The sequence below is a fragment of the Trichechus manatus genome, unplaced genomic scaffold, assembly GCF_000243295.1.
Source record: "Trichechus manatus latirostris isolate Lorelei unplaced genomic scaffold, TriManLat1.0 scaffold00020, whole genome shotgun sequence".
NCBI lineage: Eukaryota > Metazoa > Chordata > Mammalia > Sirenia > Trichechidae > Trichechus > Trichechus manatus.
In genome coordinates this window covers 12877416-12892083 of record NW_004443956.1, presented here as the reverse complement: position 1 = coordinate 12892083, position 14668 = coordinate 12877416, and the positions used below count along the sequence as shown (strand labels likewise).

The window sequence follows — 14668 nt, the reverse complement described above, 5'->3', positions numbered from 1 at the left end:
CAAAGACACAAGGAAAGTACTAGCCCAAGAGACAGAAAGGGCCACATAAACCAGAGACTTCATCAGCCTGAGACCAGAAGAACTAGACGGTGCCTGGCTACCACCAATGACCGCCCTGACAGGGAACACAACAGACAGTCCCTGATGGAGCAGGAGAAAGGTGGGGTGCAGAACTCAAATTCTAGTAAGACCAGACTTAATGGTCTGAGACTGGGGGAACCCCAGAAATCATGGCCCCTGGATTCTCCATCAGCCCAGAACTAAAATAATTTCCGAGGCCAACTCTTCAGACAAGGATTGGACTGGACTGTGGGCCATAAAGAAGTGATACTTGTGAGGAGTGTGCCTCTTAGCTCAGGTAGATACAAGAGACTAAATGGGCAGCTCCTGTCTGGAAGTGAGATGGGAAGGCAGAGTCGGTTAGGAGCTGGTTGAATGGACATGGGGAATCAGGGGTGGAAAGGAAGAGTATGCTATCACAGTATGGGGAGAATAATTAGGGTCACATAACAATGTATGTATAAACTTCTGTACAGGGAAAAAAAAAGTTACAACATGATTAAATAGCATTTATTCCAAAAATGCAAGAATGATTTAACATCAGAAAATCTTATCAGAGATGTATGCATATATATGCATCCATGTGACTATATGCACATATATTCATATATATAATAAACAACATAGGGGTACAGTTATAGATAATTCTTAGACATAACCAAATACCTCGTGGGATTGGTTTTTCGGGGTTTTTAAAAATATTTTATTGGGTTACATCTTTTACAGTGTGTCAACATTCTCTTTAATTGCGTTCTGGTTGTTCTGTTTCCAGTGCTCCAGATTCCCTGCTCCCTGATCTTCTCATCTTTGCTTTAACATAATTGTTGACCTTTGGGTGTCATATAGATGGTTTTTTAATGGAACACCATACTCACGGGCAATACCTTTTGTGTGCCAATCTGTTATGTCCCTAAAAGGTGACCTCAGGGGATAGCTGCGGTTCAGGGTTTAAAGAGTAGCTCAGGGCAATAGGGTCAGGGAGTTCTCTAGTCTCAACTGGTCCAGTAAGTATGGACATTTAAAAAATTTGAGTTCTGTTCCGTGTTTTTCTCCTGTTCTCTATTGTGGCCCTGATCAGAACGGTCAGTAGCGGTGGCCAGGCACCATCTAGTTCTTCTGATATCAGGGTAGATGAGGCTGTGGCTTGTGTAGGCTATTAGTCCTATAGACTAGTTTCTTTTCTGAGTCTTTGGTTTCCTTCTCTCTCTTTTGCTCCTGATGAGTACAGACCAGTAGCTGTATCTTTGATGGCTGTTCGCAACACAGATGCTACTCAACTCACTAGGATACAGAACATGAACTCTGTGAACTCTATTATGCCAAGTGACTGAGTTGTCCCATGAGACTAAGGTCCTAAGCCTTCAAACCCAGGAAACCAATCTCGCAAGTATTTGGTTACATCTGGGAATTAACTGTAACTTTGCCTCTATGAATATATATGCATGCACACACATATCTGTATGTACATATAGGTACTTCAACCCATGTATACGTATGTACACAGCTGTACCTACCCTGGAGCTCTGGCGGTGCAGTGGTAAGAGCTCAGGCTGCTAACCAAAAGGTCTGCAGTTCGAATCCACCAGCTGCTCCTGGAAACCCTATGGGGCAGTTCTACTCCATCTTGTAGGGTTGCTATGAGTCAGAAATGACTCAACCGCAACGGGATTGGTTTCTTTTGTGGGGGGAGGTATGTGACCATACACTCGTTTTTTGGTTATTGTTGGTGTCACCAAATTATATTTGGCATAATCTTTAGCACAAACATCCTTTTCTCTTGTGCATTTCTTAGTGTCATTCCTTACTTTGGTCAAGCTGTGCTCATTACACCCTCATTCTGTGCTACTTTTCCCATCACCAATGTGGCCAACGTGGAAGTCAAGAAAAAAACAGAAGAGAGTAAGAACTTGGAGGGAAAAGATAAAAACATCATTATTTGCAGATGATATGATCATATACATAGATAATCCAAGAAAATCAACAGAATTAATAAGAGAATTCAGTAAGATTGCTAAATAGAAGAATAAGCTACAGAAATCAATGGCATCCCTCTGCATTAGTAATAACCAAGCAGAAAATATCACTCACAGTAGCAAAAAACAAAAACTATAACCTATCTAGGAATTAATCTAACAAGGAATGTATAAGACCCTTTCAGAGAAAAGAATTTAATTCTATTAAGGAATATGAAAAGAGATCTGATTAACAGAGAGTTACATCACTGTATACAAATGGGACTACTTAGCACACGTCATTTCCCTCCAAATCAATCTATAAAGTTAATGCCATCAGAACTCTAGCTGGACTCCTTGTTTTTAGAAACCTGACAACCATTCTAAAATTTATATAGAAAAATAAAGATCCACCAATGGCTAAGTTACTTTGATAAGGAAGAGCCAAGAGGGAGCCTTGCCTTACTAATTTTCAGACTACAACAAAACCACAATAATAAAACACAACGGTACTGCATGAAGTACGGTAAGCCGACAGATAAAGGGAAAAGAAACAGAAAGTGCAGAAACAGAACCAGTGGGGCAAACACGGATGTTTAGTTGGTGGCATTGGAAGAAAAATGAGACTGGATCCATATCCTACAGAGGCGGACTCTTGGCAGATTAAAGACCTAATACTGACTAAGCTAACAGAAAATGCAGAAAACTATCCCTGTGGTCCTGGGCTTGGGGGAAAGAACTTCTTAAACAAAACACAAACCATACAGTGAAGAAATGGATGGATTTGGTAACACCAAAATCAAGGACTTCTGTCCAAGGAAGGATATCACAGACAGAATTAACACGAACACGAGATGACAGACGGTGAAAAGACATCTACGACACCCAAAACAGGCACAGAATTAAATACCTAGAGAGAAGTAAAGGAACTCCTACAATTCATCCCAAGCACACGTTTACACAATGGGCAAAAGACACGAATAGGAAACTCACAGAAAGCAAAACCAACAAGGATAACAAGTGTGGGAAGAGACGCTCACACTCACTAAAATCAAGAAAAGACAACCAAAACAAGGTGCCACTTCACACCCATCAAGTTGACAAAATTTAGAAAGCTAGATAAAAACAAGTGTTTTGCCAGCTCCAGGAAACAGGAATTCTCACACCCTCTGGGGTATACCCAGAACAGCCATCGGGAGAAAGCCTGGCAGGCCCTGTGGGATCCAGAGGGACAAGTGGCACCTGGGACCTAATCATCATACCGCCGGAAGCCTGCACAGGGCCACCGTCCCTGCACAGAGCACTTGTCTGAGGACACCTGTGGGGCCCTGCTGTGGGGGACTGCAGCCACCAGCTGTCTCCCACTAGGAGAACAGACAGGCAACACGTGCTGTGTGCAGCAGCTGGACATGGGGACGAGATGCACACAGCGACACAGACAAAGGATAAAGTGGGTTGAGGAATAAGAGGATGACAGTGAGGTCTACAGGACAACATAATTTTTGTAAATTAAAACATAAAACAACATGACGGATTTTATAAGGGGACAAAGATATTCAAAACGGTACAGTAAAACCTGCAAAAGCTGGAACCTGTGTAAGGCGGAAACCTGTCAGAGAAGGAAAACTCAAATATTTTCCACTAAAACGAGCGACAGAAAAGTGGTAACGCTGCACCCTGGAAAAGCAAGGCAGTCCCGCTGAGTTCCGGCTCTCACAGGTTTCACTGCATCAAACACCCCGAAGTGGGTGGTGATGTTGGGGGAGGGGGGTGAGTGCAGAGTCAGGAATGAGGGAGGAAAAAATACAACAAGGGCAGTCACTGAACAAACTGATGACGATGGTGCCCTAGGAAATAAAGAGTGTGACTAATTCAGCCCCCATACCTACTGAACCAACGAAAACCAACGATATTAACGACCTGCGGGATTTTCACAACTTCCCGGTTCATCCAGCCACACAACCAACCGCTACAACCTTACTAAGCACCATCTTCACACTGGGCTGGTCCTTAGGATATAATTACACTTCTGAGCTATTCAGTGGCTAGGGAAGGAAAAAGACACACAAAACAAGACTAAGTGCACAAAACCAATGTCACAAATGCAAGTCTAGATCTATCAGTGCTGCTGGGACAAGGCAGGCTCAGAAAGGCACACTATAGTAGAAAAGCGACCCCAAAGGAGGTGCCAGTGGAACTGGTCCCGGGCTTAATACTTCAGAGTTTGCAGTGGGGATGAGGAGGAATGAAGAGAGAAAGGGTGGGGGAGGTAGTTCAGGTGGAGCAAAGGGGAAAGAGACAACGTGTGTGAACAGTGGGCAGTCAAGTGTGGCTCCAGACTGAGGCTGTGCTGGGAAATGGCGAGAGACGACGCTGGAACGGGAGACAAGGGCTAGGTTGTGAAGCTAAGAAATCTGAACTCGATTCCATAGGCCACAGGAAGCCACTGGAAACCACGAGACTACAGTGCATACCTGAACTAATGCAATAACTAACTGGTCTCCCCAGACTCACTCATGTTCCCTTCAAACCCACTCACCTCATGCAGCTAAAGTGATCTTTAAAACACAAACAGGACTGTATGTCACCCTCCAGCAGACATGGCTTCCCATTGCTCTTGGGAGAACTGCTCTAAATCCTGAACAAGGTTCATACACTCTAGGTTTCTTAGCAGCACTACTGACATTTTTGGGCAGGAATTATAATTCTTTGTTGTAGGATGTTTAGCAGCATCCCTGGCCTCGACCCACTAGATGCAGTAGTACCCCTGCCCCAGTTGTGACAACGAAAAATGTCTCCAAACATTGCCAATATCCCCTGGGGGGCAAAATCGCCCCTGGTGGAGAGCCACAGCTACAGTCCTCCACAAGCTGGCCTCTGCCTGGCCCTGTGGCCTTAGCGCTACTGCCCACTCCCTTTCTCCGCGCAGCACACTGGACTTTTTTCACTTCCTGGAGTTCCTATCAGGGTGCTGTGATGAGGCGCTCAGCTGGAAACACTCACCACCACAGCCTTTCCTGCCCTCCACATTCACTTTAACTCTTCTCCCCTGGGGAGAATCTCCCTGAATCCAATTGTATTCTCAGCAGACCCCAGACTTTGAGTTTGTAACACTTACTCAGATCTCAGTATCTCTCTCCCCCACTAGACTACACCCTGACACAGGACAGAAATAAATACTTATTGGAAAAGTTATTTTCTGCTTTACATTTTTATTTTAGTAAACTGCTAAAATAATTAGTTTTGGATTATACACATAACAGTCACTAGAAATTTTGGAATACAGGAATGGAGGAAAACAAAGAATGGAAAGTCATTATTTCTATATTTGCTTGATTTAAAAATTCTGCATACTTTGCCATAACATACCTAGCTGAAGCTGTTTCTTATTTATGACAATTTTGATGTAATTTTCTTGAAATCCAAAGGTTTCAGCTATTCTGTAAAATAAAACCAGTGAAAACTGTTGGGAAACAAATTTGGTATTTATCACCCATTAAATAGATTTTAATCATGATAACTATTTTATGCATTTTATTCAGAAATGCCCAATGTTGCAACTTACAAACATCACTTCACGACAAAGCCAGCTTAGTGGATGATTACTCAAAACAGTGTAAGTGGGCAACCAATGTCATAAAACAGAATGTGTATTAATTGTTTAGTGGGAAACTAGTTTGCTCTGTAAACCTTCATCTAAAATTTAAAAAAAAAAGTGTAAGAGACCATGTCATTTTTAAACTATCTGCTTACTATGTGTTTCCTCATGAAGTGGAGACCACCTGAGCAGAAGGGCCCTGGCTGATTTAAGGAGAAAATCCATTCCCTGTATCTTCTGTAGGCTCCCTGGAACCTGTTCCGTCCTTGGAACCTGTTTTTCCAACCATCTATTTATTTGTGTTGAATGAGTGATGCTTCCTGAACGATCCCTAACAGCCCTGATGTAGACCAAAGAAGAAAATGGAAAAAGAAGCTAAAAATACCGACTGGTGAACCCTGGAGGTTCTCAAAACACTCACCATTTAAAAATAAACAAGTAAATGACCAGATTTCAAAGTTAGGATCTCTAGAGTGAGCTGTTACATTTTCTTTTTACAAATGAGCCAACCATCTGAAATTGGCTAGAACACTTTGCATTAAGAACTGCAATTCAATACAGGCCCGTCTCCTTTTTAAATCACTCACTCACTCATTTAAACATGATCAAGTGTCTGTTACGTGGTGGGCCGTGAGTTCTGACCTAATTTAAAGTTATGTCAGGAAATAAAGAAGAGCGCTGTGAGTCTTGAGTTCCCAGCCACTCTGCCACTTAACGAAGTCATTCAACCTCGAATGCTTGTTTTTCCTCTCAATAGATGGAAATAACAATACCTGCCCTACCTCTCTGATAGGACAGCCACGGAGGACCAGGTGAGTGAATATGAAAATGGTCAAGACCACCTGGGGCCCCAGAGCACACTGTACTTACTTGGACCTCAGTTCCCTGCCAGTGATGTGCAATCGGGTCTCCAACAAGTTTTTCCTGTCCTATTTAAAAAACAAAATAAAATACACCTGTTTCAGACTTTTTTTAGCTATCAGAGCCCTGTGTCTATGAAATCAGAAAGGTTAATACCAAAGGATGTTAAGTACTCAGGTAACTGGTCAAGGAATACAATGGTGCCTGCCCAGAGGAGGACATCTCCTGAATGTCACTCCTTTGCCATCCTGAACTGGAAACCAGACCATCCTCAGGGGAGCAGCAACATGGCAACGTCAAAAAAACCACACAATACCAGGTGGGCATTCAGTGTCTAGTGAGAAGTTAGATTCTTAGAGGGCAGGTTTGTCACATGGCCATCTTTATTCAAGCTCAACCAATGGAGCTGGCCTAAGCTATACAAGACTCAATCCCCCACCTCCAACAGTAGGGCCACATCAATGAGCAGAAGACTGTACAGTGAGACTATGACAGGAGGGAGCAGGGAGCCATGTTTTTGGAACCTCTTCATTCTCCGCTGTTCAGGCTTAAAATAATAACACAGAATCACTAGCAATACCTAGAGACCATCCAAATCTGCTCAGCTTTCTGACTGGTAGTTTGGCTTCCCAAATACTTGATACTAGCAAAGAAGAGTTCTGAGTTTATTGCCCTTCAAACTCATAAACTGACATACTGAGATACATATATTCTTTTCTTTTTCTTATTAAGTTCTTTATTTTCCCTAGAATTTTTTAACTGCTTATTGAGACATAATTTACATACCGTAAGTTCACCTGCTTAAAGTGTATGATCCAAGAGTTTCTAAACATTTACAGTTGTACAACTATCACCATAATCCAATTTCAGAATATTTTTATCATCCCTGAAAAAACCTGTACCCCATACTCTCCACCCTCAACCCCCCTTGGGCAACCACGAATCTCCTTTTGTCTCTATGCATTTGCCATTCTGGACATTTCATATAATGGAATCATGTACAATGTGGTCTTTTGGGTTTTTTCACTTAACATAAATGTTATAACATGAATCAGAGCTTCATTCCTTTTACTGTTTATCAGTAATCCACTGCATAGATACATAACATTTTATTTATCCACTGTCATGGACTGAACTATGTCTCCCAAAAAATGTGTGTATGAATTTGGTTAGACCATGATTCACAGTATTGTGTGGTTGTCCTCCATTTTGTGACTGTAATTTTATGTTAAAGAGGATTAGGGTGGCATTGTAACACCCTTACTAAGGTCACATCCCTGATCCAATGTAAACGGAGTTTCCCTGGGGTGTGGCCTGCACCACCTTTTATCTAACGAGATAAAAGGAAACGAAGTAAGCAGAGAGTTGGGGACCTCATATCATCAAGAAAGCAGCGCCTGGAGCAGAGGACGTCCTTTGGACCTGAGGTTCCTGCACTGAGACACTCCCAGACCAAGGGAAGACTGATGACAAGGACCTTCCCCCAGAGCCGACAGAGAAAGCCTTCCCCTGGGGCTGACGCCCTGAATTTGGACTTTTAGCCTACTTTACTTTGAAGAAATAAACTTCTCTTTGTTAAAGCCATCCACTTGTGGTATTTCTGTTAGAGCAGCACTAGATGACTAAGATAGTCAGTCATCAGTTGAAGGGACATTTAGGTTGTTTCCACTTTTTGGCTATTGTGACTAATGCTGGTATGAACATTTGCGTTCAAGGTTTTTGCATGGACAGTTTTCCTTTCTCTTGGAGTAGAACTGCTGGGTCACGTGGTTAACTCTGAGACATACAGACTTTTATTTCTTTGAAGAATAACTAGCATTGATTGGTCCTGAGATGCCAGCCATCTCTGGGTGCCCTGACTCAGTAACATCTCTAAACATGAACTATCAAGGACCTGGCCCTGCCGTAAGGTGGCCCCACACAGTACGGCCACCCTGCTTGAGCGCTATGCTTACACCCTCTGACCTCCACCTAAATAGAAAAAAGGATGAATGCCTTTGTGATGTGTTGTACTACACAAAAGTTCTAGAACACTGAAGTACTTTACTCCCTATTATTTCTAACCTTTTATTTGAATTATGGAAAAGATCAGAATGTGACACACAGCTTCATGAAATTTTGGAGGTCTCAAGAGGAAGAAATCTACCTTGTAAATGTGCTGGTTTAGGGGTCCTTAAAATTAACTTTTCAGTCAATAAATGTTCAACATGTAAAATAACTTAAAAGAATTATAAATTTGGATTGCAGATTTTTAAAAATGACAATTTATTTGATCACATCATTAAATGATGTACATACATAAATCTGGAGAAATTACTTACTTTTCTTAGCCTTGGAGGTAAAAATACCTCGATTGTAGCAATTCCTGTTGTTTTATAATTTTCATTTCCTGTTCCACGTTCAATTGCTTTGCACCGTATTTCTTCTATTATTTTTTCTACCTCATTTTCACAACATTCTAGTTTGTCAGAGTATTTCTTAGCAAGGTCCTATCAAAAAAATCAGAAAATGCAGATCAGTATAGTACCAGCTCAAAAAAAGAAAGGCAAAAATACAGAACAGCACATGCAGAACTCTAAGGCAATAAACTCTGCTGAGGGATGGTTGCCCCTGTTGTAGTGAAATCCAGTCTTCAGCTTGACCTCCTGCAAGGCGTAGAGAATTTAGAGAGGATCGAGGAAAAAATGAAAACAAATAAAAGCTAAAAAAAAAAAAAAAAAAGGCCCAAAAAGGAAAAGTGAAAGTAATTGGGATTATTCTAGGGGAAAAAAAGGGTAGGCTATGACTTACATGACTGCAATATATAAAAAAAAATTATTTTAAGAAATAGTGAACTCCAAACAGTCAACAATTACTTCAAACAAAGATGAGAATGTAAGGGAGCAGGGAAACTAGATTAATGAAAATGGAACCACCAGAAAGGAGATATTGAGAATGTTCATGCATTGTGAAGAATATAACCAACATTACTCAACAGTATGAATAGAAATTGTTGAATGAAAACTTAAACTGGTGTGTAAACCTTCACTGAAAACACAATAAAATATTAAAAAAAAAAAAGAAATAGTGAACTGTTCATCTCCACTGAAGGAAAATAAAAGAAAAAATGGAGAAAACACTTATCATAGTGAGAACAAGTCAGGTTAGATTTAAATACCATTCCTAACAGAAAATTCTGAATCACTGGTACTGGCTGTAAAATCATTTGCCAGAGACAGCTGTAGGTTTGGGAAAGAGAATTTAGAAGATTTAAGGGGCCTCACTTAAAGTGAAGGCATTACGTTCTCCCCCAAAGAATATTTGCACCTGGAGTTTAAAGTCTTGTTAAGAAATGAGAGGCGTCACTCCCCGTAAAACAGTAACAGTTGAAAATCCTGAAGTCCAAGGTTTCGTCAAATTTCTAATAATTATACTATGCAGCAGATACTTATGATAGGGAGAGATGTTCATGGTATCTATAAAACTATTAAACAAAAGGAGAGTATTTTATTTAAAAAATAATATAAACCTCTTTGTAATACATATATATTTTAATATTCACATAGGCAAAGAATGAAAGAATACACCACTATTGATATGTTTAATATATTTTTTAATTATATACATACGTTTTTAAACCTAAGAGTATATATTATTTTTATCACCAGAAAACATCTGAATTTTTTTTTTTAACTTTCTATAATTCTCTAAAAAATCTTATTTCTTAGTGTCTGAGCCAAGATTATAACCAGCAAATTCAGAAGCAAGGTCACAGGTGGGTTACAAAAATTAAAAGTGAGACCTATCAGGGACAGAAGAGACACAACTCTAAGTCATCTTCCAAATGCATCTTTGTGGCACAACACACATGACTCTGATGCCCTCGTGATAATCTCCACTCCTCAATAAATGCGACATCATATTCAGGACTCTCAGACTGAAAAAGCAGATAAGTGCATGATAGGATATTCTCATATTATAGGTTTCTATCAAAAATTATTACTGCATCCCTGCTTCAAAAAGCAGGCAAATTTCAGCTTCTAGAAATTTCACTCGTGTAAAATAAAACCATTTCTGATGATGCCATAAAGAAACTGATGCCTAACTTTTAGAAAAATATATTTAGGGAAAACGAACACTGACAGCCATAGTGTAAAAAACTGGGCGGGTCGGGGGGGATTGTTTTATAGACCAAGACAGCAAGGAGAATTGAGAAACAACCAAGATATTATCACCCTAAAAACATAATGCAATAACTTACTGTCTTGGTTATCTAGTGCTGCTATAACAGAAATACCACAAGTGGATGGCTTTAACAAAGAGAAATTCATTCTCTCATAGTCTAGTAGGTTCCAAGTCCAAATTCAGCTCCAGGAGAAGGCTTTCTCTGTTGGCTCTGGAGGAAGGTCCTTGTCATCAGTCTTCCCTTGGTCTGGGAGCACCTCAGCACAGGAACCTCAGGTCCAAAGGACACACTCTGCTCTCGGCACTGCTTTCTTAGTGGTTTGAGGTTCCTATGTGTCTCTGCTCACATCTCTCTTTTATAGCTCAAAAGAGATTGGCTTAAGACACTATTTAATGTTGTATACCTCCATCAGTATAACTGCCAATAATCCATCTTATTACATCATAGTGATAGAGTTTACAACACATAAGGAAATCGCATCAGATTACGAAATGGTATACAATTGTACAATACTGGGAACCACGACCCAGCCAAGTTGACAGATATTTTTTGGGGACACAGTTCAATCCATGACACTTAACTCCCACCGGAACTGCTGAGCTGTCCAGGCAAAATTAGTTTCCAGATTAATATACCTGAGAAATTAGATAACAATGTCATATAAATAAAATCTTATTAAACAAAAATAAGCTTGTAAACTCGTAGTCAAAGTGGATACCTGCTTATCTCTGATGCTTTTGGTTATGCCAAAAGTCTAAGTGGTTGTACCTGGCAATTTCAGGAGATTTCAGAATCTGATTTATCAAGGAGATTTATAACACTGCTAGTTATTTATGTCTTAAAAGAAAAATACCTTCAATGCCAAACCAACTTCTTTATTTTCATCTGTATATGGAGGTTTCCAAAGCTGAATTCGGTCTTCCCTTAAAAACTGGGTTAATTTTGCTTGAAGATATTTCTTTTGCGCCATCCTTGAAAGCAAAACAATACAACAATAAAATCCCACACCACATCTCAAAGTGCTCTCTAATTTACCTAATACACTGAGGTGTTTTGTGAAATAAGCAGGGCTCCCTCCCATCCATTCCTCTCCAGTTTAAACTCAATTACCCATTACCATCAAGTTGATTCCGACTCATAGCGACCCTGCAGGACAGAGAATTGTCCCATAGGGTTTCCAAGGCTATAATCTTTACAGAAGCAGAATGCCACATGTTCCTCCCTTGGAGCAGCTGGTGGGTTTGAAACTCCGACCTTTCAGTTAACAGCCATGCGCTTAACCACTGCACCACCAGGGTCTCCTTTAAATTACTAAGGTTTTAATCAGTTCCAAATTCTCTTTTAAAAAATACACAAACACACACACACAATTTCAAAATTACTAATATGTAGCAAGGTTTTATTACACTTTTCTATTTCTTAACCTATTGTTCTTTGATCTAAGAGACAGCTGAAACTTAAGTTTCAAGCATTACAATGTACAATAACTTGTGAGAGTGAACTTTTATAAGCAAATCAACATAGAGCTTATAAATTCTTTTGTAATTTAATATAAAACAATAGGCCAACCACTCTGGTAGTTAAAATAAAGAAAAGCTATCTTCAACTAGGAACTATCAACAACAAATATTCTCTATATCTGAATTTTTTTAATTAAAAAAGTTTTACAATACTAGGAAAGTTTTGCATGATATTTTTGTGGTGACAGCAGAATAATACACAAGCTACTGGGTCATCATTTTACAGCTGAGAAAACTGAGGTTCCAGGTTTGAAAAATGACTTGGCCAAGGTCACAAAATTAGGCAGTCATAACTGGCACTGGAACTTCTGCCTACAACACTGGACTCTGCATTTTGTAAGGCAGCTGCTTGCTACTTCTGTTCTCTGTTGATGAGGAAACCCTGGTGGTGTAGTGGTTAAGAGCTATGGGCGGCTGCTAACCAAAAGGTCAGCAGTTCGAATCCACCAGGTGCTCCTTGGAAACCCTATGGGGCAGCTCTACTCTGTCCTATAGTGACGCTATGAGTCGGAATTGACGCGACAGCAACAGGTTTTTTTTTTTTTTTTTTGGTTGATAATGACACTCTCCCGAAGAGCCACCAGCCTACAGTGGAAATGTCCATTCATCACTCACTACAACAGCAATTCAACGGTATGGGTGAGGCTGCTAATGAGGAGACAGCTGACAAGCACCCTGTAGTGCTTTATGGCCTGCCAAGATAGGACAGGCAGTAAGAAAAGTAAAAAGTTATTAGTTCCTGGCTGAGAGGAAGCAAGAATGGGGTTATTGCTTAAGGAGCACTGAGTTTCTCTTTGAGGTGATGAAAAACTTTCGGAGATACACAGTGGTGATGGTTGCACAACATGGTGCATGTAATTAATGTCACTCAATTGTACACTTAAAAATGGTTAAAACGGAAAATTTTTTGTTTTATATATTATTACCACAATAAAATGAAAAGTTTTTTTTAAAGTTATAAGTGATTTTCTTTTTTCCATCAAAGGTCACTACTTCATGCCCCCAAACCCCAATTTACCTGATTTTTAAATGCGGGTAGTAACTTAAATGTATTTAATAAACAATTTTTTTTTTAATTCAAACTTATTTTATGTCAGCTTGGGGGTGAGAAATGGGGTAACCAGGATAGGGAGGAAAAAAGGGAGGAAGGAATAAACACAAGTAAGGTATGGTGTGCATCCCATATGACCCATGAAAGAATCCCTACATTTTCAAGCACTAATACAGCTTCTCTCACAGAAAAGCCTATCAGCACTTAAGCATCTTACCTTTTCAAGGGCAAATCACTGGACCACTACACATTTATGCTCCTGAATCTCCAGATTTTGAATAAAGTATCACAGCAACCCCACTGAGGAAAATAGTATCATGGGCTACTCACTGGAGCCAAGCCATGTGGAAGGTGAACGCACAGCCCTCCCAGAACCCATCCAAGGCACCAGCTGACCACATGACAAAAGGGCTTCACAAACCGAGCTGGTCCACACACCCGGCGCAAAGCAACCGCTAAGAGTCTACGCCACACACGGTTTTTTTTAAAAAAAAAATTATACCACTCTCTGAAACTTACAAAACTTCAGTTAGAGATAACAGAAAAAGCCACGACACGAATTTTAAATAAACGAAAAAGGAATATAGTTTAATAGATCGGTTTTCGATGTTAACTGGATAACCCAGAAAGCCGGTTTCACGCCTGCGTACAATGCTCAACCAAAAAAGCTGACACATTAACTGCTCCAAATAGAAAGCGAAACGTTTAGACCACGCCTTTAAAAGTTTCTTCCACTTTTGTAATGAACTGATCGATGTTACCTTTACCCAAAGCTTTTCAACTGTATCCAAATGTTTTTTACGTTTTCTCTTAGGAGTCGTGAAAGATTTCTTGTATTGGAAAACAGGAGTAAAAAAAGAAGGAGAAATACAGAATCAGATGGTCAAGGTTCGAAAAAATCAACTGTATTTCCTCTTAAACCAGCCGAGAAAATCTGGCTTTGGTTGCAGATAAACCCCAAACGTCATATCTGGAATAACACTGCTATGATTCAAGGTTTCTACTTGTCTCATAACATTAGTTTATGTATGTATACAGCAACAACAACAACAAAAAAAATTGTCGTCGAGTCCATTCCGACTCATTGCGACCCTGCAGGACAGAGTCGAACCGCCCCATAGGGTTTCCAAGTCTGTAATCTTTACGAAGCAGACTGCCACATCTTTCTCCCGCAATACATATATAGGCACCCGTGCATATACACTTGTTTCTGTTTCTCCAAAAGCAACACAGTAGATCTTTTTGAAATGGCCCCCACTGCCGCCCGCCTTCACCCCCTATCCCGCCCCAAGCCCCCAGCCGGCCCGCTGACGCCCGCCAGGCCAGGCGAGGGTCGGGGATGCGGGGCCAGGACGCTGGCCAGCCACCCTCACCTGCGCCACCGCCGTGCCCGCTGCCCGCCGAGTGCCCGGATGCGGCGGGGCCGCCGTTTGTTTTCATTCCGGGTGAAACCGGCCCCGC

General features: G+C 40.7%; 1 protein-coding gene across 1 annotated transcript in view; it reads right to left on the bottom strand.

Moving 5' to 3' along the window:
- NUB1 (negative regulator of ubiquitin like proteins 1) overlaps positions 1–14647 on the bottom strand; it is a 38860-nt gene extending 24213 nt beyond the window's left edge. The window contains 6 exon segments of the mRNA XM_023727948.1: positions 5382–5452; positions 6481–6539; positions 8793–8960; positions 11490–11607; positions 14581–14626; positions 14629–14647. Of these exon segments, the coding sequence (XP_023583716.1) occupies positions 5382–5452; positions 6481–6539; positions 8793–8960; positions 11490–11607; positions 14581–14626; positions 14629–14647 (481 nt within the window).
- Between the last annotated feature and the right edge of the window lie 21 nt (positions 14648–14668).